This window comes from Gallinula chloropus (genome assembly GCF_964237585.1).
Source record: "Gallinula chloropus genome assembly, chromosome: 14".
NCBI lineage: Eukaryota > Metazoa > Chordata > Aves > Gruiformes > Rallidae > Gallinula > Gallinula chloropus.
In genome coordinates this window covers 18,081,296-18,107,069 of record NC_140099.1, presented here as the reverse complement: position 1 = coordinate 18,107,069, position 25,774 = coordinate 18,081,296, and the positions used below count along the sequence as shown (strand labels likewise).

Sequence of the window (25,774 nt, the reverse complement as noted above, 5' to 3'; positions counted from 1 at the left end):
GGCCTAAATAAATACAGCAAACAAAAAGACCAACTTCAGACCTACAGGGGATGGCTGGATCCAATTTACTGAAAACAAATTAAGGAAGAAGTACTTTTAGAGCAACAGCATCCTGCAAACTATTTAAGCACCACAAAAACCTCACACACTTGCTTTCTTTGGCTAAATTTGTTTTGAAGGCTCAGCATAAAGACACAGCTCCAGTTCTAATGTTAGGAGGTATCTGCACACACATGGGGCTAGCCAGAAATATGCATACCAGGAAAGATTAGCTCAGTTACAGAGGGTTTCCCTCAATGTCAAGGTATAAAAATAGAATTTGTGTCACTGGAAAAGAAGTTTCCATAATATCACAAAGAAGTCTGGTTTCATTTTAGGAAATCTCAGAGTGGGTCACTCTCAAAATTGCCCTGAGCTACTAAAACCTAAAAACAGTGATGAAGCTGTTTTAATCTTCTGGATTAAGCATTAAATGCTTTTGTGTATGTTATAAAAGCAACATATACTTGCCCTGTCTGTGACAGAATATAGAAACAGGACTTGAAATTCTTGGATACACCCACAGGCTATCTTCAGTGGTCATGGCTGCACTTTATAAAGCTAAAATTTTGGAAATCTAGTGTTCCTGTTATTTGTTTTTGATTAGGGTTATTACTTTCCATTGCAATATGGGTTGTAGGCTAATTGCTCTTTGCATAGGAATGCCAGGACATTGGGAAGTAACACCACCAAGTCTGTCAGGGAAGAGTCAGTGCTCCATCATGGGGGTTATGCTGGGTTGAGTTCCTGCCTCTGCTCAGCCCTCAGCAGTGATGCTGAAGCAGGGAGCCTGCATCAGGGCATCCCTTTCCATTGGCTCTCGCCCATCAGGCAACCCAACAAAGCCAAGTAAAACAAAGCAAAAACCAGGTCTGAGCCAGAAAACAGCAGAGGGAGGCAATGACCCATACTCCCATGTGCAATCCCAGGGGACACATCTCAGTCTGAGTGTGTCAATCTGCTTACAGGCTTGGGCCCAAGCAGCTGGTGAGTGTGCACTGATGTGATGGGGAAGGGTTACGGTGACCCTCCCCTCCACAACAGTAACTTTGTGCCTTAAAAAGGAAGAGCCCTTCCAAGATATCAAAACTGATTATTGGTTTTCCTCCTGCTTTTATTCCTGTTCTTGCAGAAAGGTCAAGAGTGGTGGTGTAATCATCTCTGTGAGACATCTGCCCATTTTTAATACTGTATACTCACAACAGGCTAAACCCTGCCATCTCTATGCCTGCAGCACTCCTCTTGCTGTTGCAGGGCTGCCTGAATCAGCCATGCACTTTTAATTAGCTTGCTAGGAAGCAAGATTGGATTTTATTTTGAAGGAAGGCTCATATTCCATGGGCCTCGAGTATTTAATTGGTCTTGGTTGGAACTTTAAAGGAATTGGAGATGCAAGCAATGTGTTTCTAGCAACTCCTATGAATGTCATATGTTTTAGAGACCTCTTCATCTGTTGGTTAAGGCAGGGCTTTGGGTTCTAGTTTCATCTTCATTCTTATTTGCCTGATTATTTTGATATATTCATATAATTTGCACATTGGCGTTTCCCTTTGCAAGACAGAGAGAAGACACCAGCCATTATCACACCAAGATGCAGGAACAAGCCCCACAGAATAGAGAAACTCAATGAATCCTCCAATTAATGTGGAATAACTTGGGTTCTGGGAGGAGAGACACTACAGAGGAACACAGACACCAAAGCTTAAACACTTACTCTATAAGCATTGTGTTCTCCATCACATTCCCATGTCTCTACTGAGAAAGCTGATTTCAGTGGTAAGCCTGAGGTCTTTTGTCTGTTTTCACTTAAGGCCCTTCACTTCACCCCAGCAGTGAAAATTCACCCCTGAGTACTGATTAAATTTATGTTGATTAGCTTAATTGTCCTCCAGAATAAAGCCTTGGGCAACTAATAAAAAGAGCCAAAAGCTCAAGTGCTGTGAACTAGAAGCTGTCCTCCTGCAGTGAGTGCTGGACAAGATGGTATTTAAAGGTCCCTTCCAACCCAAACAGTTCTATGACTCTCTGGAACTAGTAGGGGTCCACCCAGCTGTGAACTGGTGCCAGCTGAGAAGCTTGTCCCAGCATCTGCATGAAAACTTGTAAGTGGTGTCAGAGCTCAGTTCCCAGAGTCCTGGAGGCTGTGGGGGTCTCTGCATGCAGGTTTTGTTACCTAACCCATGGAGATGCAGAGAGTTCTGAGTCAGTGTGAGCTCAGGTATCCCCTCTTTGCTGTACTTTGCCATGTAGGAGCTGCTACAGAGGAGTTGGATAATGCATGTGGTAGGAACACACTGTGTGTACCCAGAGCTGCTAACAGCAAGAGGCAGCTGGCACAGGAAAAACCAATCCTTCAGAAGAGCCTTCTAATGAAGTTTGTGTTGCTGCTAGACTTTGATACAGACATGGAGCTTCAGCTGTTATTCTAAAAGGCATTTCAGGATTATGAAATGTATGTGTCCCCTGCAAACCATATCCATTGACACTGCTGGCTTTGAGGGAAAAATTTCCTAGGAGGATGGGGGAGAGGAGGTTGCCCAGGAGATGGAGGGCCTTGGTGCCTCCTCCCAGGGCAGAAACTCACACATGCATGTGTACCATGCTGCAGCTTCTCTGCTCACCCCAGTCTCACGCCTGCCCCTTGGGGCTTGTGCATGGCCAGAGGGAAACCTGAGCTCATGTTCATGCTGGAACCACAGCTGCCCACAGAAGGCATCGCTCAGGCTGGTGATCATGTATGAGGACAGGCTCGTAGAAGGAAGGGCTGCCACTTTCCACTGACAGATGAAGAAACTTGGAAGTTTCTGTGTGCTGTGAGAGGAACTCCCTGGTGTTTACACATGTCAGTGTATACATACACCTACATACATATATACATACACATGCATGTATACAACTCTGTGTATTAACACAGGTATTTACATAGAAAGGAGATAAATATATATGAGATGCATTTTAAGTATGTATATAAAGGGGGTATACATATACATCCATATAATACTTTTGTCAAATGTATTTGCATTCTGAGTCGCTCCTTGGGATTAATTAGTAAGTGTTGGTAACTGAATATGTGAGAAACTACCAACTCTTTTTCTTCTCCCTCTTCCCTGCACTTGAGGTTCCTTACACTGTCTGAACACGAAAAGGCAAACATTCATATTTGGGGCACCTCTGTTATGTGTCTGAAATTACTCATTTTGAAGCTATAGGAGCTATGAATGGATGCACTTCGCTGTCTCCCTGGCAGGTACAAAAATCACCTCAGCAACCTCCCTTCACAGATGTTGTCTGCAGACAACACACCTGGCCACGCTTGAGCTGCTGAAGGGGAGATGCAGGAGCTCATCACATCAAATGCCAAAGGCAATGCTGGTACTAGCAGAAGCACTGGGGGCTGGGTCAGCTTCACTCCCTGACTGGGCAGCCACAGCCTCAGGGACAGCCTGCAAGAGGCAATAACCCTCCTCTGCACTACTCCAGACTGTGCAGCAAACACCAAGTAAAGACTGTGATGGTGCTCAGGAAGGGGAAGGTAGAGGCATTCCCAGATTTCAGCTGTGGTGGATCTGAGACAGGAGCCTGAGCAGGTCCAGCCTCAACCATGTGAGCTGATGGTGGCACCAGGTGCTGTTGACAGTGGTGTGTACACACAATTAAACCTTAAAGAAAGAAAAACTGGATTGGGTCACATGTGCAGTGAGACAACTTCTTTGTCCCATGTTGAACCATGGTCATAACCAAACCCATCTAGGAGCTGGCTTTGGGTACAGACTGCCTCCCTCTAGTCTTGATTCCCTGGGACATATGAAATGACACAGAGCAGATGCCCTTAGAGGAGCAAGAAGGTACCGTGTGCATTGACAAATGCTCGCTATACTTGCCCACAGAAGCTGTGGATGTCCCCTCCTTGGCAGTGTTCAAGACCAGGTTGGATGGATCTTTGGGCTGTCTGGTCTAGTGAGAGATGTTCTAGCCCACAGCACGGTGGCTGGACTAGATGATCTTTAAACATCCTTGCTGAGCCAGACTATTCAGTGTTATTTAAGTATCTGACATGGAGGTGCTTTGGCATTGCAGTTTTGGGCAAGGATGTGGGCCCAGACCTGCTGCTGCATTGCTCTTACTTCCCCCTGAGAAGCAGAAACCACACAAGCTCCAAAGGAGAGCGCTAAACACTGAAACAGTGTCAAGTGGATTAAATCCAGCAAACACAGTAAAATACAAGCCCCACTGGGGCTTGCCAGGGCTAGTCAGCTCAAAGTGATGGACACACCATCACCTGTTTTAGAGAGTTGGGAGGAGAAAGGGTCCAGGATGGGCAACATGGAAAGCCAGATCTATTAACATCCATCATTAACTTGAGGGGCCGGGCCAGTGCAGCTGGAATGTAAAGGAGGAACGGATGAAAGCTTCAATAATAGATGAAGTACACTTGGGGCAAGTTCATCCCCAGTAAATCTGAACATGTTGGAAAGGACTTGGATTATCACAGTCTCTAAAGACCAGTGACCCAGAAAGCTGCTCTGCTGGACCTGTTCCCTGAGATTGTACCACAGAGAACAGGCACTGGAGTAAGATGCTACCCAGTGAGGAAAGACCAAAGAACTGCTTTAGACCAGCAATACCCTATCCCATCACCCTCATCTCTGGACCACAGTGCTAACTGTATAGGATGTGCAATAGGCTTAAGGAAAATAAGAATCACCTAATTTTGGAGCAAACTTTGATACAGGAAAAGAATTATCTATGTTGGTTTCTTTCTTCTTCTTTTTTTTTTTTCTTAACTTCCTTACAGATCTGTGCCCTTCCTGTTGCCTGTAAACTTAGAGCCATTTCCAGACTGCCACAAGCTAGTTGGGTAAACAACTACTACCAGGCAGTAGTGGTGTACTCAGCAGAAAGCCTGTACTGATTTACTGCCTCCCTGGCGTAGGTAGGTTAAATAATACTAGTGGAAATCAGCTATTCCTGTAGCAGATGATACTTCTATTTATCACATTATTTTGCAGACAAGTTTGTACCATGCAGCTGCTCTGTGCATATGTTCCTACTACCCTTTTAAGGGGAGTGCTGCAATCACTACACAGCGGGAACTTCTGCTATAATAAAAACATGTGTGGGATGCTGCTGGAGAAATTCCCTCCCCCGCAGCTTTTACACTGTAGACGCTGTTATTCTATACTCTTGCTTCCCCTATCTCCTTAGTTTTCTCCCCCTTTCTAAAAATACTTCTGCTCTGAAGGGAGAAACATGCTCAGTTTTGTGCCTTGTTTTGGAGACTGGAGTTTGCCAGAGGTGGAGGAAAGGGGCAGTTTTGCAGGAGCTTTCTGAAGGTCAGGGGTGATAGAGGAGGGCATGGCTCATTGCAGAAACAGGACTGGAGCTGCTGTGAAAAGACTCGAGCCTGGATACAGCCAGTGGCAGAGAGAGGAGCTGGGGGAGTTTTAAGCATGGTGCTTAAGATCTCAGCCTTAGAGGTCATTGCACCTGCAGATCTCTAGGTGTGGGCTTTGCAGTGGGTTTCATTAACAACCCACGTTGCTGTGCTGTCTTGGAAGGTCTCATACAGCTGCTTCTCCCTGACAGATTTGAGAGGCCTTTAGAAAAGCAACTTATCATTAGGACCCAAGTAAAAATAATATCAGATTAAAGTACTGGTCACCCAGGCATAAGTGGTTCATGCAAAGTTGCTGCAGCTCAGTGAAAAAGCCAGGAAACAAAACACCTTTTGACTCCCAGCCAGCCCTACCCTCTGGATTGTGATGCCTCCTCCCTGGGAGTGAGATGCAAATACTGGATTTGGCCATAACTACATGGCAGGGGTGGATGGCAGCAGCAAACTGCCTTGTTGACTTCCTGGGCAGGCTCCAGACCTCAGCCCCAAGCCATCATGCTGATGCCATGCTCAGGACCTCTGTGCAACCGAGACCAATGGACAGAAAGGAGGTGGGATCCCCCATGGTGCCCAGGAAGAGCTGACACTGAGCTTGTAGGACAACTTGTATTGGTTTTGGCACAGCTGCAGAGGAAGACTAGTATTTCAGCTGAGAGTCCCTTCATGTTTATGGAAGGATGATGATGGTGCAGAGAGTATAACAGTCGAAGGATTATCCAAAAAAGTAGGGAGGGAGAGTCTGTGGTCCAAACAATTGGCAGGCTGAGGGCCAGATCTGCCAGCCTTAATCCTATTAGGCTGTCAGTGAAGCTGATGGGACCTGCCAGAACTGAGGTACCGCACCACAAATAGGAGTAAAACATGGTTTCAGCTGCCAAGGTCTTTTGGAGGAGAGAGGGGTTAGTGAGCACAGAGGGACAGTCTGTTCTCTAAAGCATGATCTGGAGAAGCAGTAGCATTTAAAGGCCTTGTGGAAAAAAGGCTTTTAAGGCGATTACATCATAGCTAGCTTCTGTGTTAACACTCAGCTCTGGCATTTATCTTTACAATGGATGCTCACGTCAGCCACTGCCCTCTGATCCGACTTTGTCACATGTTTTTCTAACCAACAGTGTCCTGATGAGACGCTGTTTCTCCCCAGCCATCTGACTCTCCCTCAGCAAAAAGGAAGGAATTGTTTTTACCCCGATTAACTCACAAACTATCAGTTTCTGACCCAGGCAAATGAGAATTGATGCCTGTGCCTTGCAAGGCAGCCTCCTCACAACAGCACCATCATTCTGGGGGGCCTCGTGAGCACTGTCACATTTCCCTGCTCTCTGCAACCTGGATCAGCCCCAAGCTGGGCAACACTGAGATAGTCATAGGGACACCCCCAGGTATTCCCAAGCACTGCCACTCGTCGAGAGCTGTCAGGTGAACCCTGATGCAGTTGATGGGCTGCCTTCTAAAACACAGGAGTCATAGATCAGGTTAGTGGGTGTTTGGTGCCTCTAAGAAACAGGTCACAAGTGCCTGAAAATTAGCAGTTAAATTAGTGTGCTTGAATTTATTTTAGCAGGTGACCTGATTTCCAGAGTTTCTGAGCGCTTGGGGAGCCAGGATGCTTGGGTGCTTCAATGCAGATATACAACCTTAAGTTTAATATTCTGAATTTTATTATAGAGCCTTTAACGTCTCTTAAAGCAGTGTCACAGTGGGTAGAGGACAGACATTCCCCTCGGGACATGGGTTCCAGACTCAGATCTCCCTCCTGTTTGTTGGGTGATTTTGGAAAGATCCTCACCCCCAGCCTCTGCTTCTCCTTCTCCAGGATGGGGACAGGAGACCCAGCATTTCAAATGGCTTCAAGATGTAGGCATAAAGTGTACAAGATAAGGCTGTATGTCAGCATTCTTGTTGCTCCCTTTCCAATTCTTTAATAGGGTAAATAGGTAAATTTATAAGTATTTCACCTATATTTCTACAAGAACCAGCTGTATTTCCCTGACCTTCCTGACAACTACCTATTGGAGCAAGCACAGCAGCAAGGCCAAGGTCTAGAGCAGAGCAGCACAGCACTGACCTGGGGACAGTAATTCTCAGTTCTTTTGAACAGAAGCACCACTGAGAGGCACAGAGATGTGCCAGCACAGTACCATCCACTTCATTGCACACACATTCTGGCTCTCCAGCAGCGAGTGATGCACACAGAAAGCATGGGCTATTCTTCAGCAGGGAAAATCATTGCTGAGGATCATCCACTTGACCCAGAAAACCATGAGACCCTGTCATGTTCTGGCAGTGAAAAGAACATCCTGGAGGAAAGAAGTCTGAAGATATTGAACATTCATGCTAAGTCTGCCTTCACCATTTCAGCACTCTGACACCTGAAAGCACAGCAGCATTGTTCCACCAGTATTCAACAGGCACACACATAGGTACAGGTATCTATACACATCCCTCCCCCATTCTGCTTGGGCTGGCACAGATTTCCTAAAACTGAGCATGACACACAGGGACGAGTGAACTCAACACTTTTAAGGATGAACTCAACACATGTAATAGATGTCAAACCATCAGCCTTGCAGACCAAGCAGGTACCATTCCCTGCCAGCATGCCTCAGGTACGTCTGCTCTGCAGCTGCCTCCGTGAGCTGCTGGTCAGTCACCCCACTGCACAAGCCTCTGACTTCCTCACTGCACTTTGTAACAAGGTTAAAAATAATCAGAAGCTTCTGGTTTACTGTGGTGTGACCCCTATCTGCTGAGACCCACAGAGCTCAGTGCACGCATGAGCAACTTCAGTATGGGCAAGAGGAGGTTTGTTGCTATGAATCAAACGTGGACACTTGTTCAAGCTTCTTGGGAAAAGGGCTACCTTTCTTTGAAGGCTTACAGCACTGGGCCCTGGGGTATTGGGCCACATACATCAAATACTGACAGTGGTAAGTATGATGGAGGCAGTAAAGAATCACATTTGACTGGACTCACTGGGAACAAGAGATGTATTTTCTCACAGAGCTTTCCTCCTCCATCACATAGCCAACATCAGATCCACCACAGTAAGATTGGCATGAAGAAAAATTAGTTTTCTGGACAGTTGTCTGCCCTAGTCAAGCTTGCTTTCTTTCAAGCTGTTTCAGAAGCTATTTTGGGTGGAAGATGGGCTCATCACCAGCTACTGGGTATTTCAGGGAGAGACAGGCTCCTGCATGGGGTGGTGCAGTTGCAGAGGGCATCTCAGGAAGAAGTGAGATTTTTTTGTCAAAGAGCAAAGACATAAGTAGAAAATTGGCCTCATCGTCCCTGTGTCCTCCCTTGTGACCCACTGGCCACCACCTATCTCAGTTCAGCAGTGAGGAAATGCTTAGTAAACAGCACATAGAAAGCAATCATAGAATCATTCTATCATTCTATCATTCATCCATCCGCTCCAAAATATGGCAGAGTGGGCCATGGCTTAGGACACTTCCTAGGAGCTAAATGGTTTGGCAAGATCATTCAACTCCTATTTGCATTTTCAGGTGATAAAAGCCTTTGGAAAGCTTGCTTTTGACTTTAAGGAGCCTCAGCCCCCCTTGGATGAAATCCATCCTGCCCCAGCAGGCGCTGCAAAGACAAGTACAACTCAGCCTGTTAAGGTACTATGGCAGAGGCACCCATATGAACACTTTAATTAGTGATATTCCTTTCAGGCTGTTAACACCCATATCTGATGACACACACTCCTTTGCCAGAGGTTTGTGGAAGCTACGTCATCACTGACATAAGACAAATAAGAGGTGGTGTAGTGATGTTTCGTGCCGTGGGTTCTTGTCCAGCCCCTCAGGTTACATTCTTTCTTTCATTTCCAGGCAGTGGCCATGGGCTCTGCCTCTTGCTCCTGGTACAGTGAACATTCTATCCTCCTTGCTGTGTGGTGGTGCAGCCTCCTCTTTGATGACTAGTAGGACAAGGCATAGTCGATCAGTTTTATAACATTTATTGTTCACTCTTGAGCCTAAAAATAATCTTCAGTGCTTGCCATCTGCTAGTCTCAAATCCAAAGTTTACAGAGGAGAAAAAAACCAATCCATTTCAGATATGGTAACTCTGATTGGCTCATGGGGTAGTTGACTCTCCTGGGATCTTCCAGCAAGTCAGTTGCAGAGGGAGAAGCAGTATCTTGGACTCTTTCTGCTGTTCACTACAGGGTGGGCAACACGTCTCCTTTGTGGGAGTCACAGTACCTCACCATCGAGTTTGCTGAAAGCTTATCCTTCTTTCATCTCTCTCAGCAAACAGGCCTTCAAAGGAGGGACAGTACAGACTGAAATTCACACAGCTGAAATGATTTCAGAAGTCTAAGCTCACACATTAGAGACCAGTCTTTTAGCAGAGAATGATTAATAAGATATCTCAGGGTTGGCAGATTTAATCCCACAGAAAGATGACAGATTTTCTTGGTATCATTTATATATATAGATCAAATCAAGGTCCAGATCTCCACAACTTCTTCAGGCAGCACAATATTCGTGTAAGTGGTCCCATCAAAGGCACAGGCTATGAAATGTAAGCGAAGTTCTGTGCTACTAGTATGATCAAGATATTACCTCTTAGGTACTTTAGTGGCTTTTTAAAGAGCTCAGGAACTTCCAGATAAAAACAAAGACTGGACAAAGTCTCACAGCTTGTAGCTGAAACTCTCTCAAAATTAGTTTCCCTTCAGAGAAGGCAGATAGAAAACCAGCTTCAGCCAACTGCAGACTGAAGTCCCTAACACAGACTGTGGAAGGCTTGGAGTATTTTCCTAATGTATTAGTAGCAGTGGATTCTAAGGCACCAGTTTGTGTCCATTTCTGAAAAATCAATGGTTTGCCTGTTGGGCAGATACTGTATGGAGAGAGTGACTATAATAGACATATACTTTAGACTGGGAAGTACAGATGGCTTTAGAGAGTTCACTTTACAAAGAACACCATATTGCAAGTCATATGTCTGAGTTTTAGTGAACAGCTGGCTGACTCTGCAGCAGATACTTCTGTTAGTGTCTGGCACTATATACACATAACCCTCCTGTTTGGTATTAGATAGTTTATCACTTCAATGGCTCAGTTACTGCTGGAAGTGCTACACCTATTAGACAAAGATGGCCTTGAGGAGACCAACTAATAATTCCCATGCCTAGTGCACTCAAGTTCCTTTTCCAAATGATATTCAGGTTCAACTTAAGGGAAATAAAATTGATGAACCACCCAGAGTAAAAACTGAAATGTGAAATGCCTTCCAAACCAGCAGGAAATTTAAGCCTAATAAATAAAATCACATCTATCATCTGCTAAATTTTCATGCAGTGTCCATAAAATATAGAATATTTTAAATGGCAATTACATCACATTAACAGACCAAGCTGCTTCACCATGCCAAACACAAAGTCCTCTATCACCACTCAGAAAGGTAAAAGACAAGGCACAAACTCCCTTACAGACACAAAACCAAGCAAATTGATTCCCAGTTGCTATTTGCACTTTCCTCAAGCTTTACACAGAAATTTGGACCTGCACAGGTAGGGGAGCTTTACCAAAGACCCTTCTCACCATCACTGCCTAGAGCAGTAGGCAGCCAGTGCTGCAGAATGATACACCACAAGGCTGAGGTAGGGCACCTGCAGCTTTCCAAATCAAACCCAGGGTTAAATGTAACCCTTCCTTTGCTCCACCAATAGTCACTTCCTTTGATTGTGGCTGTGAAAGATTATGCACTGCTTCCAAAAGGAAAAGAAGGTATCCGGGGATGATTTGCTAGAAGTGAGTCCACTGGTAAAAGTCCATTTTGAAAGTTCCATTTGTCAAGGAACAGGGGTTTGTGTAAAACATTTCTAACCAGCAAACTGATGAAATAACAACTCCATTTAAAAGACACTTCAAAATTATAAAATTATTCATTTTACTAACAAACAGGAATTAAAAATCTGCAACTACATCTATGTAGTTATAATATGACATGATTTACTATAGCAAGTGCTAAATTAATCTGCATAATTATTAGTGTCAGGTTTTGACAGTGGCGTCAGTTATTAACCTGTGTTTGTGCTCTATTAGTGGACTCTATGTACTCACTCTGGGATAACACTCCAAATGTCCAGATTGCAGCTTCCTAGATCTGCTGTGTGAACTTAAAAATTACCCATAAATTGCAATTACAAAGACAGTGCAACACCTTTATGCCACATTTACAGCAACAACAATGCACAAGAACATACATTTCTGTGGGTCTGCTTGAGCGGGATCAGGGACTTACCCTTCCTGCTCCAACAGCCTGTGCTAATTCAGAGTTCACTTCTGCCTTGTTGAGATGAGGCACAACTCCTTTTGCTATGGGTAGGGAAACCTACAACTGCTTGTAAATCAGCAGCCTCTGACTCATCAGTAACTTCGTTGTAGATTTGTTGTCTTCTTAATCAGTGAAATAGTAGGCACATACAAATGGACTGCCATCCACACAGTGGAATTCATGTCTTTGGCTTAGCCAACTCCTTTTGCTTCAAAAAATAAGTAAATCAGACTGTTGGAGTTTGCATCTCAGAGTAGAAAGGGCTGTTCTACTGCAGAATCAGTTTAACATCTAACGCTTCCTGTTTCAAAATTAGACAATACTTTTAATCTATAGATAACAGAACTCCCACCGATTCCTTTACTGCAAAACCTAGCCTGAGGCTTTTACTTTTAAATACTTCAAAATGTATGAACAAGTGCATTTTTCAAGAGAGCGGATTTTTCCATAATATGGATTTATTGCTGCATGAAAAATTCAAAACAAATCTTCAAGGTCCCAGAGCAGGGGGAAGATTCATCACTTGCCTAAATAAAAATTAGACTTGACAAAACATTTCAGAATTTATTGTGGTGAAAAACTCTGAATTGGGAAAGTAATGGAAGCTGTCACTGGCAGCCTGATCTAACCAGTGCTTTACAAAGACAGAGAGTTTACAAGAGCACAATATGAGGAGATGTTAGGTGCATGAATGATAACAGAATCCCTTCATGAAAGTACTAGCATGAACCTTTCTGGTCTTACTGCTTTCTAATCATTATACTGGCTCTTCAGACTTAATTTAACATCCCAGACATCCAAACGATTTCAAACTTTGTATTTAGTTGCTGCTTAAGAAATCTCACCCTAAATAATTTTCTCACAGTGAGTAGCAGTGAGTGCTAAATGCAAAGAAACCTTAAATTTTTGAAGTCGTTATGTCTTCAGTGATAAAATCACTAAAAGGTGCCGGCAGTTGGAGGCAGGAAATCTGACAATTGCATTTCTGATTTAGCTGTGCAAATTCTGCCTAAATCCCATCTTGGGTGCTTAATGATTTAGTTCACTATGCCAACAGAGAATGGAGTGTCTGTGACGTGAGAACAACATGATGGGGACCTAGACAAAGACTCTGCCGTGCCAACATCCATGACTCCAGGCTGTGAGGCTTGACTGCAATTTAGATTGGAAAGCTGCAATATCCTATTGCCAGTTCTTAGACTCCCAGCTCTCCAGTAAAATCAAAGTGTAGCTGGGAGAAGACAAGAACTGAATCTTGGTTTTGCTTTGTAAATGATAAACAATGCTCTTACACAAGACTGTAATTCACAGTATGACAGCTGTGCTACCGAAACTGAAAGGGCTTCCCTGCTTCAGCATTCTGCTCACATTTAAGAAGAAAAAAATCACGGTCTAGACCAGCCTTGTGGCAAAACAATATTCTCTCACAGTAGCTGTGATTACCATAAATGCCTTGATATAGGAGTCGATGTGCCCCCTCCTCTTTTGGTGCTACTGTAGTTCTCTTCCATCACTGCTCAGTTTTGGTAGTTGCTATGTTGTATGAAGCATGGATGAAAACACCTCCACTGTGTTGTAGAATAAAACCACCCCCATAAGTTTGCTAGCAAATCCTTTGGGAATCAGCACTTAGGATAAATGAATACAAGACTCCTGTCCAAACACCTCAAAACTACTGAGAACCAGTCCTTCTGGCAGAAGGGCTGTAGGAAAGGGCTGACACAGCCAGCTGAGCCCTTAGGGTCAAAACTGCATTTGTGGCACCTTTTTGGAAAGGTCCAAAGCACTCACAAGACAAAAGGTCTACTGAAACAGAAATGAAGTCAAAGTTCTCTGAGACACTCAGCCCATAACTGCAGGATCTACATCAGATGGCCCACAGCAAATTCTTCGGCACCTCATGTTTGAAAACATGCAGTGGAGGATTTCAACTCAGTTTTAGAATCACAACCTCCCCTCAACTCCTGGAGGGCAACCTCTGCCAAGGACAAAGGTCCTGTTGGCATTATATAGGCAAGCACATCAACATATGTACCCCTGTAGTGTAAGAACTGATGCAGTGAGCATCAGGGCCGTGCTCAGCTCTCCTCTTTGAATGGTCTTGTGGAGACACTGCTCAGCATGAGGCTCAAACTCATCCCCTGGATACACACTGGATCTCCCTGTCCATTCTACTGCCAGGATCTAGGTTGCAGAAAAGCCCAAGGAAAAAAAAATATTATTCTTTTATGTCCCACAGCCACACATTTTTTATTTCTATAACAAGTTCCTGCTGTGAAAGGTTATGCAGTTAACAGTCAGCAAGACAAATCTGCAAATTTTAGTTGCTTTAAAACCTACTCAAAGTTTAAAAAGTTCCAGACTGTTCCTGTACCTCAGACTCCTGCCTATATGCACACATTGTGACCATCTGTCCTACAAGATCCGAACGTCCTTAGCTTTCCTACTTGCACTGAAGGGACCCTGCACAATCTCTGAAATTAAGCTATACATCTGTGCTCACATAGTTGCCAAAAAAGTTGTGCCATTCCTTCAGTTGTCCCTTGGCATTTGTACCAGCCCAAATAATTAGTTAATTAGATGCACTGTCTCCAAAGATAAAGGAAAAGATTTCACCTTGAAAAACAAGCTCATGCAATTACAGCTTGGAGATGAGAGTCCTCTGCAGTGATGTCATTCACTTTGGCTTTGCACTGACTTGACTGTGCTTTATCTAAACTGATTGCTCAGGGCAAACTTTTGCTGAGGCCACGAGCTGTAAAGACCTCACTGGGTACCTATGTGCAAGCATCCAGCTAGTTAGGGGTTGGGCCACATATCCAGACTCAGCTGTACTAGTACAGCTTGTGGTGATCTCAGATAAAAACTTTTATTCAATTCTTCTACATTTTGACTGAAGCAATGTTTGACTGGACACTTCCATCACTCACAGAGGGGCTGTCAGTATCATGGGCTCTTCATCCAACATGGGAGATGGGTAGACCAGAGGCAGTAAATATTGCTAACCAGCAAATGAGGTGTTCACACTGAACAACCTTTCTCTTCCTTGTACCATTCTGAAGAATTCACTTCTGAAATGGTTTATCCTCAATCCTTGCACCGGCTAAAACTGAAACTGACTGCAGGGTATGTCTAGGTTTAACCTTTTCCTCTTTTGAAAGCCTAGTTTCTACTTCCAAACAAAAGTCCTTTCTTCTTTGCAATGCCCCTGGAGAAATCTGTGTGTTCACAAAGTATTTAAGGGTTGACAACAGCAGTGTTTTAGATTTTGAAGGGTCAACATCATTTGAACTAGCTTGATCTCATGGGTCTGTGAAGCTGGGTTAGAAATGCTGCCTAAATAAGCACTCCATCCACCTTGTCTTAGTCCTGGCTGAAATCCAGAGACAAGGAAGAAAGCAGATGGTGGGAAAAAAGAAACAATTAAAGGCCAGGTTCTGAGCTTCTTTATCTCCTCTAGGTCATTTCAGCCTTGTCTAGGGAACACACTCAATTTCACTGAAAGTTCTTCCTTCCTTTGCTGTCAGCATCTAAGCTTCGTTGGCCTTAGGCCCCTCAGAGCCTCATGAGCCTTCCCTTCACTTCATCAATAAGCAGTTTTCTAGGCATGGGTTAAAGAGCAGGCTGCTGCTTGCATGAGGAAAGTTACTGTGGAAACATCAATAAGCCAGACCGCCAACTGGCTCAGTGACCATGTCTCCTGACAGCCCCCACTATCCCAGTTACTTCTAACACCGTCTGGAGCCCCTCTCCTTGAAGGCTCTCAGTAAGGTACATGTCTATGCTGAACAAGGCAGCAGTATCTCAGGGGGATGCCAACAAACTGCACCTCAAATGAAGCTCTGGAAACTCAAAACTGAAAAGGGGAAGATCCACATGTCCCACTTCACAGAAAGACACAAGGCTGAGCTAGCAGTATTGAGAGAAACAACATCCACAGGGACCAGCGTGGCTGCCCCTACCCTTCACTTAGGTACCATAAAGCAGACGGATTCACTGGGCCAGAGTCCCCCTTAGAGAGGAGGAGGCACAAGGATATGCTGCTGTGGGGGAATACCCCACGTCAGCTGCAGAGCAGATGCAGTGAAGGCAAGAACAACAGTTAGAAGGGACATGGGAAACACCAGCAGACTGTGTGAAGGAGTTGGAAACATGAGAAGGGAGGCCTGGGGTCTCAGCTGAAGGAGGACAAAATCAGTCTCTGCTTTCCTTCCTGGGGTCTGGAGTTCAGGTGGCAGAATTATTATCTGAATTCACCAGTCTGTAATTTTGTAATCCATGTTTGAAAATATATGGGCCCCGTGATCTAATCCAATTTCCCACATTCCTATGGTTGAACAAGTGCTACCCTTCAGGGTGCACTGAAACACACCCCAAGCAGTGCTGCAGTAAATACACAACTATAAAAATGAGGTGCCTCCTAAAGCCTCGAAAGTTGGTGTTTCTTCCACTGCTCATGTATTTAGACTGACTGCCAAGTTGTGTCTGATTTTACTCATTTTCTGTGGAGGGAATTAGCTCACAAAGTTTACCAGTATTTACCAGAATTCCAGAATTCACAATATTGAAGAGATTTTGTGTAAATTTACCTGCAGGAAGCAGTGCTGAAGATTTAGATCAACCTGTCAATATTGACATAGCTAAAGCCACACTAAATGGACTGTAATTGTTCCTCAAAGTCCTCAGTTGTCCTCAACCACAATAAAAACCTTGCAGACAGTGATTCAGCTACTCACAGTTACCCAAGCCATACATTCAAGTAGGGATTTAAATGACATGTAGATGTGTTGCTTCGGGACGTGGTTTAGTGGTGGACTGGGTAGCATTAGGTAGTTGGATTCAATGACCTTAAAAGCTCTTTTCAAACCAAAATGATTCTAAGGGTTTGCAGAACATTCAGGTTGGATTGATGGAGAGGACACAAAGAGGCTTCTCTGCTTTTCCATAGCAGCAGCACAAGTCCAGGCAGGACATGTCAAAAGCACACTAGATGATTTCATTTAGCTAATAACTGAGCTGTCAGCATCTGTAGTAACTGGATGGACAGGGATTTTATACCTAATGGCTTTAATCATCAGGGCCAAACCACAGCAGCTGTTTTAGGAGGATGTAGAGATGATCTAAACCTCCAGCAACATTCAGTTTGGTTGCAAGAACTTTTAAGGACAGTACCTAGGAGGCTGCAGCCTTTGGTGGCTCCCAAAGCTCTAAGAGCCATGCCAGCTTCTTTATGAAGTATTTCATGGTGCAGACACGGTACTTTGCAACGTTAAAACACTCGCAGCTCCCGGGCTGCTGCTTTTTTGCAGAGGTCTTTCCAGTACTTAACTTTAATCACTTAAAAAGTGCAAAGTGCAAGTCTAGCATCAACCACTTAATAATAGCTTGTCTTGTCCCTCTGCTGCCCTCTCCTCTGAATGCTGTTTAAAAGCAGTGTCTATAGCATCAATATTTAACCATGAGGCTTGCTCATTCTCACAAGGACGGGGATTGCTGTACACGTGGGCTAAATCACAGTGCCTAGACGGCTGATAATAATGAAAGCATCTTTCAAGATGAGCTACTTGATTGCTACTCTAAAGCTTATTGGTGAAAGCAATGTGTAATCTTTTTTTTTTTTTTATATTGCATTTGAAATGAAATAGCTTGTTTAAATATTAGTCATCTGGATTTATATAGCTCATTTGCAGAACTGGGTTAGCACCTGGCAATCCAGCCTGAGTAAGCATCAGGCTATCCCAGCCACAGGCCCGTTTAATTTCTCTTTCCTCTTTTTGCAATGTGTGACAGATTTTTAGTTTTGTTTTTTTTTTCCTGATATGATTCCCTTCTCACTTCACAGGAGACAAATCCACACCCTCAGACCAGCTGCCTGACAGCAGCCCGGGGAGGGGAAGCAACCTGGCAGCGGTGCTCTCCTCTTGGCACAGCTGAGCAGCCAGGCTGGTCCCTGTGCTGATGCTGCTCTACTGCTTCCCATGGGGGTAAGAGCAGCTCTCTTGGGACAACGGGTACCCGGGGTGCAAGAAAACAAAAGCAGAGTGCCTTATTTTCTGACTGTGAGACAGAGATCAAGGGAATTTCAATATTACTGGCAATGACATTTCCCTGAACATTGAAAGAGATTTTTCCTGCTATTGAAACCCTCCATCTCTGTTTTCCAAGTTGTCTTTCCTTTCCCAAGTGTTTCACTAGTTTGATTTTTGTTTGGATTCCTCCCCCCTCATCCCCCCCCACCTCTGCCTTAAATTTCTGCAGCGTGGCACAAACACAAAGCATGCTCCTGGCAGAAAACACACTGCAAAATGCTGCCTGCCCTCCATCCAGCTAAAAGCTGTGCAGATGCCTTCTCTGTGTCTTCTGCACATCTGGGGATGGCACTGATAAAGACAAACAGCCAAATGACGCTACCTAATGATTTCTTTTCCTTTGGGGGAAATGCTGAGAAGAATAATGGATATACTTTGCAACACTGTTCCCAGGGGAGTTTATCTAAGCAGGGAGAAGAATTAATAGGCAGCCTTTTAGGGAGAGACAAATTTGCGAAAATACAGAAGCATTAAGGAGATCTGCTGGAATACCAAGTACCTGGGACCCAAAAAGTGTCTGTACAGAGCTCAGCCCCCAGCCCTGCACCCAGAGCCAGCACAGGTAGTACTGACAAGGTCTGTCCCACTGCTGTGGGACCAGCTATCTGGAGGCTACCTGCACAATGAGCAGTCTCCTGCAATGGTCTGTGTGTCAGGGATCCCAGGAACAGTGATGTGGAGGGAAGCTGGCTAAGCCAGCCAGCAGGAACATCGGGCAATAGGTGTGCTGGACGTGGGGATGCACAGCTGGAAATGAGGAGGGGCTTGGATGGGCTGGGTAAGGTTTGGAACCAGCATTTGTATGAAGAGAAACAGATGGAGCTTTGCCTGTATGTACATTAGTGGGAAACCACTCACTTGCCATTAACTCCTGACATGCCTCTGCCATTTGCTACACTCGTAAGCAATTAACAGCCAATGAGCCTGGCTCACTGCTATGGAAACCAGGAGAGATTAGGTGTCTTGAAGACAGCCAAACCTGCAGGATGGTCTAGGCAGAGTGTTTGAATTGTTTGCCTGCTTATAAATTAATTTGCCCCGGAGCACCCTGACCCCAAAGCTGCACGCCTGAGGACAGAGGAAGTGATGCAACTCACGTGAAGCACAGCGCTACGTCTCTGTAGGAAAGCATTTCCCACGGCTAGGGCATCAGGGAACCATTTAAAGCTAGGGAGCCAGATACAATACAATGAAAGGAGGGAATTTCTCTGGCTTTCCTCCAAAAGCCAAGCATTATTCACTGATCAGAAAACAGATCTCCATCTCTACTGAGAACATTTTTTCCTCCATTTGCTAAGTGGAAAATGACAAACGAGCTAGCTGTGCCCTCTTCCACGTCCTTTCTCCTTCTGTATGTCCAGGGGTCCATGTCACTTTGCCCTTCCTCAGTGCATCAAAACCATACCAGTAGCTACTTACTTGGCACCACTAGCAACCTTGGGGGTGGTGGAGGTGGAGGAGGCGGTGGTAACGGTGGAGGTGGCCTGCACTGGCAAATTTCCTGGCAGCTCTCTGTGACTTTGTCTGCTACAGGTTTGGAGCATGACTTCTGGGGTTCACCCCGAGTAATCTGTGAAGAGACAAGTCATTGCATGAGCAGCAGAAATGGTGAAAACTGGTTTTCCATCAATGCGTTTCTCAGATCCGAGAACCCAAGCAACACCTCAGACCCGCAGTGTGAACCAGGCTCATGTTCCTCACTAAGGCCACTACAAGGAAGTCTCTTCCCTACAAGTTCCCATTTCTCATCTTTTTACATAACATGGTAACTTCAAAACCTCTTTCTCTCTGTCAAATTTGGTTGAAAATGGCCTGCCAGTTTCTGAGTTCTTACTGGGTAAGGAGAAGGCGGGTAGTGGCAGGCAATACGATTGCGTAAGCCTTCTTTCCTTAGGAAAGCCATCTAGCAGCATGCATTATTCACAGGGTGGCTGCTGCAAGCCAAAGAGAGGTAATAAAAATGACAAGACAGTTAGGGTCAGGATTACATTCATTTTCCTTCTGTCAGAACTGAAAGCCAAAGGAGATCTCTCCTCTGCTTTGTCCACCCTTGCTTGGATGTTCAGAGAGCACTTCATGAAGTGTTTCGCTTCTCACCAGGAGAAGCAGAGGCCCCCAATTTACTCATCTACTGACCACAATGACACAGTCAAAATGGAAATGCCACACACTGTGACTTGTAGACCCTGTGACCTGCAATGTTGGCTAGTAATAGAGCTGAAGGTGAGACTTTGCAGAGCCCAAGTGTAGGCATTGCTTGGCCATGGACAATGATTTACCCAGGACTGGTATACAATATATTCCATTACTTGATCTAGCCATGACAAATACCATTTATCAACAGCATGTTTTTCTTATAATCATTAATAGTTGTATGACTAGGAATTTAAGGAATATTCAGTAAAATTCCCAATCTAATGCTACAAAATGGAGAGGAGTAATTCCCTAATAAAAGGAAATTTGCCAAACATTGCAGGAACTTCTGAGAGGTGTTAACTTCAGATGTCTCTAAGCCAGCTCTCTTTGAATGGACTGATACTTGGATGGAAAATATTTGATACAATTTTAAGGAGACAAAGCCTAGAAGGTGAATAAGCATGTTATTTACCAAGCACTTTGAACCTAGGATCAGGAGACCACCTGGGGCAGCTTGTGTCTTTGGCCTAACATCATCTTCTTCAATTAGCTCTTTTCCATGACATGTTGGTCTTTATAAAGAGGACATCTCATGCCATGCTTTCTGACCTGTTTTAAGCAGGCCTTTTCTGCCTCTCTGCTTATCCCCAGGGTCATCCAGGGTTGCCTCCTTCCCCCCCTCCTCTCTCTTGCCCAAGCTCTGCTTCCCTTCCCCTGCCAGCTACAGTCACAGCCTGTCTCCTCTCCCCTTTCAGCCCTTGCCTAGCCCCCAGCATGGCCAGAGAGCTTCTCCCTCCACCCACAGCTGGGCACCAAGGGTGCTGTGCTGCCTCTTGGCTGCAGGAAAGCTGCACACAGTCATTTCATGTATTTCTGGCCAAAGAGAGAGATGCGGCTAATTAAAACAACATCACTGCACAAAGGACATGTTCACATGCGTAGGAGGTTTCTAAATGCAGAAAGATGCATTACTCTGGCCTCAGGGAAATGGAGGTAGGGCTTTGTTGATTAAATATTACAGAGACAGAGGAAAGAATAGAAGAGGTTATGCGTAGCTGAGTTGGAAGGATGGCTCGGCACAGCAGAAGTCAGAAGGCTCAGCTATTTAAACAGCTTGTCAAAATCTATTACCAAACATAGGGGAAAACAAATTCAGCACAAGAGCTTTCCAACTTTCCCCTTCACCATCAGGTAAGGGCAAGAGGATGGTTAAAGACCATCCCAGACAGCTTCCAGGAACTTACACAAACTCTCTGAACGCTCTAATGAATCAAAGTGACTCGGCTTCGTAATCCCTCATGACTGGTAATAAATCTGCCTGCTAAGCAGGCTTATTTATTTTAAATTAAGTGATCACGGGCAGCAGCATATCCTCCATACTGCTTCCGCTCTTCCAATGCTCTTCATGTGCCAGGTTGGGTGTTAGGGTGTCTCTAAGAGAAGCCCAGTAGGAAAAGCACCCACTCCATGGGTGGCACACCTGGGGTACCTCCTAGCTGTACTGCTGTGACATTGACAGTGCTAACAGCAGAGGTGGGGCAGCATCCCCCCACTAGCCCTTGAAGCTGTTCAGAAAGCAAGTATGAACTCCTCACTGCAACTACCATTCCCTACCTAGTTCCCTGGTTACTGAATCCTACTGGTCACTGCAGTGAGAGCCAGTTGGGAGCCAGTCTCTTGGGAGCCAGCACAACAGGAGAGGACGGAGACAGGGCAGAGTAACATTGAGCAGACTAGGAGCCAGCTTCATTTGCAGACCAGAAGCAGCCTTGTGCATCTAAGTCTGAAGACAGTGCTGCTATGGAAAAGCTACATTGACTTATTGCTCTAACTTAATATCAACCAGAACCAAAGGCTTGCTCAGTCTTTTTTTAGAACTATTGACTGCTTTTAAATCCCTGGAGGCTCTCCTACCTTAGGCTGGTAATAGAGTGTCCTCAGAAACCAGTGGGTATTTTTCTCAATTACTTTGCAGACAAGATTAACCCTATACATGCCCAGCTACTCCCTGCTCCTGTGTACTTTTAAAGTGTTATTAAAAAAATAAAGGTAAAAAAACAAGTTGCTTTGTCTCTTGATGCCTCTGTCTGAACCTTTATTGAAATGCCACACCATCATTTTTAAACAGTCGGGAACGAATTGACATTTAAAAGCATGGGCTTTATCACCTGCTTCCCTTCTCTTGTCACTCAGCAAAATGCCTGGTTGTTAGAAGATACCTGTAGGAACACGGATACTTCCTTGCCAGGGGTTTGTCTTAGAGGGTTAGTTTAAAATAACAAAGATATCACAAGTTGGCTGAAATCTGGCAGGAAAAAGGAAAGACACAAATTGAGGTTGAGGGCCTCGAGGAGAGAAATAGAAAAGACATTTGGCTCCTCTTCAAGGAAAAAAAGTCCAACTGTATTAGTCTTCTCATGAAAGGAATGAAGGCTATTACTTGTGTCTTCTAAAGGTAAGCAGAACAAATCACTAGAGAATATGCTTTAGGGAACAATCTTGCTCTGGCGGAGGATGATGAAATAAATTACTCCATGTTTCTTTTTTACTGTCTGCAATTCAAGGTAAGCTGCCCTTGCAGGGGATGGCAGGAGAGAAAAGGAGCGTTGAAAGAGCCTCATCTTTCTCTGGCCAGGTCAGCTAATTGGAGTCCAGCCTCAAACTTCACCGCTTGTTTGTTATGCTGGTGACTACCATGGCCCCAGAACGGCTTTGGAAGCACTTTGCAGGTAATGACTGACCAGACACCTGCCAGATTGCCAAGCAGCTCGTGGCACAGAGGTTGCCTTGGCAAGGAGTCATCTCCAGCCATGGACCACATAGAGTTTGCTCCCTAGTTGTTACTTTTGCACCTTCCAGCCAGGTGCTGGAGGTTCTATGAAGATGTATCTCTCCTCAGGCTGCCTACAACTTGGTCGCTTATTTGGCATGAGGTTTTCTTAATGCACTCAGCAGTTGGCCAGTTTGGACACACATGTTGTCTGGACTTCAAACTGATGCATTTTTTGCTCTGCTCTGAAAAGGCAAAAAGAGTTGACTTTATGGATTTTTGCATTTGATGGGAACATGCTTTGAAAAAAAGATTAAATATTTGTGACAATTAAAATCTGATCCACAAATGTCCAGGGAAAAGCAAACAGAAAGTGGTAATTGGTGGTTTCCTTTTCCATTCTCTCTGTGGAAGTTTGTGCCTGTCACGTATTTCTTTTTAATCCAAGATTTCCTTCCGAAAAAGCGGTCCTAGTCCTGCTTTGCACAGAGTGGAAGAATAAATCTGCATGTGGTCAGAGCTGTTTAGTATTTCAGTAGAGTCCCATGGGGTTGCAGCAGTCCATCAGCATGCTCTACAGAGTGGGATGGGAAAAAAGGATTAATACAGTCCCTGGAGGGTGGCTCTCTTGTGACTTTTTGAATCAGGTAAAAGGAGGAAAGCTTGAAATGTGCAGTTGACTGAAAAGGCAGAGAGCCCTCTAAAAGCCTGCTGATATGGCAAGAGCTTTGTCTCTTAGAAGCAGTCTACAGATACGAGATCGCAACACTGCTGCGTAAATCCCAGGGTGGCTCTGCATAATTCACATCAGAGTTAATCCAGATCCATGTTTATGAAACCAGAAAAAACGTGACCCTGCTATTTTTTATTACACTTTTTTTTTTAATTATGCCAAAAGCCTCAGACAGAATTATCCCTTCCTTCTTGTCACAGTACTGGCTACGATGCTAAGCAGCGGATTATGGTTTGGTTTTGTTTGTGAGGCTTTTTTAATAAAATTAATGCTCCTCTGATTAGCATCTGACTGATTCTCTTAAGTGCCTCAAGGCAGGGCCTGAGGAATGAATGCAAGGGTGTGGGAGGGAAGGCCATGCCACCCCTAAGTCATCACATGGGCGAATGGGTGAAGAGGGGCTGGGAGAATAGATGTGAGATGATAGCTGCTATAGATGGAGTGGGGGGAGTAAATGATGGGACGTTACTGGATTCGTCAAGGAGAGTATGGTTTGTGAGACTTTAAAGATAAGAGCAAGGATTATGACTCAACATGGGGAAAAGAGTCATGGGAAGATGAGGGAATCTCTGTCACAGGAAGGCTGGCATGCTGGTGAGCACTCCACACCTGCCCTTCCCATTGGTAGGGAAGGAGCCTTAGGTACCTCCTAGTTTGGGGAGAGCTGGAAAAAAGCTTGAGTATGAGCAGATTTATTAACCACCCTCAAATAGAACAGCAGGTAATAGCACAAGTACAGATGAAGAATGGGATAATAAAACTTAGAAATTATTGCAAGGAAAGGCAAGGCCCCTTGGCTTTTGCATTTCTCAGAGCCTGTTTCAATTCTTATATAGGTAATTATTTTTGAAAGATCAGCTTAGATCACCTGAGTAGTTTGCCAGAAAGATGTTGATGGAAGTTTGGGGTTTATTTTTTTCTGCTTGATTGACTGATAACAGGAGAGATTTTTCAGAAGGCATCTCTTTTCACACAATGGTGCTCCCCTGAAAAATGCAGTTACAGTTTTAACTTAATGTTTAACTACCTGAATACTTGAGCAGGACAACAGGAAGGTAGTGCTGGCAGAAATTTTTATGGAGGAGGGGGCGGAATTGGTTTCAGGGAGGTTGTTTTTGTTGTGTTTCCATTCATCTTAACCAGTAAGGGGCACAAATCCTCTTTGTCATTCAGGGCAAGAGACACGATGCTAAAACAAACAACATCTCTGTTTAATCTCTTGGGAGTCACCAAGTTTCGAACAGGGAGTAAAAGATGCGGAGTCTCCACTGTGTTTTCTCCAAGAAAGAAACTGCGATTGTTCTGCTCTCGAACAGCACTCGGCTGGCTCATCAATCGCTCCTCGGAAGACATATATTATAAATAAACTTTAACATATCAAAGTGACGCATTTGAGCCGAGCTTTGCTGCCGCTCCGCTCCTCCTGGCTGGATGGGTGCTTTCCCTCACCGCACGCTAATTCCTCCCAGCCCACCTTGCTGGCCACCCCACGTTACAATCAAGGTCACACAACACCACCGCGTCCGAGTTGGCAAAAGCTGATTCAGCCCTTTCACCGGAGAGCCCTCAATTCGCAACAACACCCAAACCCCACAGGAAAACACCGCCTAAAATGAGCCAGCCGGAGCACCGCTCCCCTGCCCCGCTTCTTCCCGTGCATCTTGCCACCTACAGCGGCTGCCGGCGCCCCGAAGAAAGTCAACTCCATCTCGCTCTCAGCCGGAGTTCAGCGCTCCCGGGGGAGCGGCGCCGGCCGCCCGCCCCTCGCACCCGCCGTCCCGCAGCAGCCGACAAGGGAGGGACCGCGCCGAGAAGAGCAACAGCTCTCCCTGCTCCGGGGGCCGCCAGCGCGACCACCGCCCCGCCACCACCCGCCTGCAGCAGCGCCCCTTTCCCCCCCACCCACCCCCCGCACTGCCGGGGGGTCTCTGCCTGCCGCCCGCCCCCCGCTCTTTCCATGTGGGCGTGCGGGAGCGGCGCAGCTCCGGGCAGGCTCGGGCGGCCCTACCTGGACGGAGCCCCAGAGCGGGTGGAGGGCACAGTGCAGCAGCAGGGAGGGCCAGCAGCAGCGGAGCAGCCCCAACAGCTCCCGGAGCAGCATCCCTCCTGGGCGGGCGGGCGGGGGCGCAGGCTCCGGGCGACCTGGGAAGGGAGCAGAGCGAGCCGGCAGCAGAGGCGGTGGCTCGCACCCATCCCCGGAGCGCGACTGTCCCAACTTTAATTCTGGAGGGGAGGGAGGGATGGAAGGAGGGAGGGAGGAGGGGGGGGGGAGGGAGGCAGGGAGATGGGCGGGTGGGGAGGGGAAAGGGTGGTCGGGA

The 25,774-nt window shown here is 45.5% G+C and overlaps 1 protein-coding gene across 1 annotated transcript in view; it reads right to left on the bottom strand.

Moving 5' to 3' along the window:
* PRIMA1 (proline rich membrane anchor 1) overlaps window positions 1-25,557 on the bottom strand; it is a gene marked incomplete at both ends in the record, with an annotated part of 49,717 nt that extends 24,160 nt beyond the window's left edge. Inside the window, 2 exons of the mRNA XM_084270660.1 lie at window positions 19,237-19,387; window positions 25,465-25,557. Coding sequence (XP_084126786.1) covers window positions 19,237-19,387; window positions 25,465-25,557 — 244 coding nt within the window. The remainder of the gene's footprint in view (window positions 1-19,236; window positions 19,388-25,464) is intronic.
* Window positions 25,558-25,774: the final 217 nt, after the last annotated feature.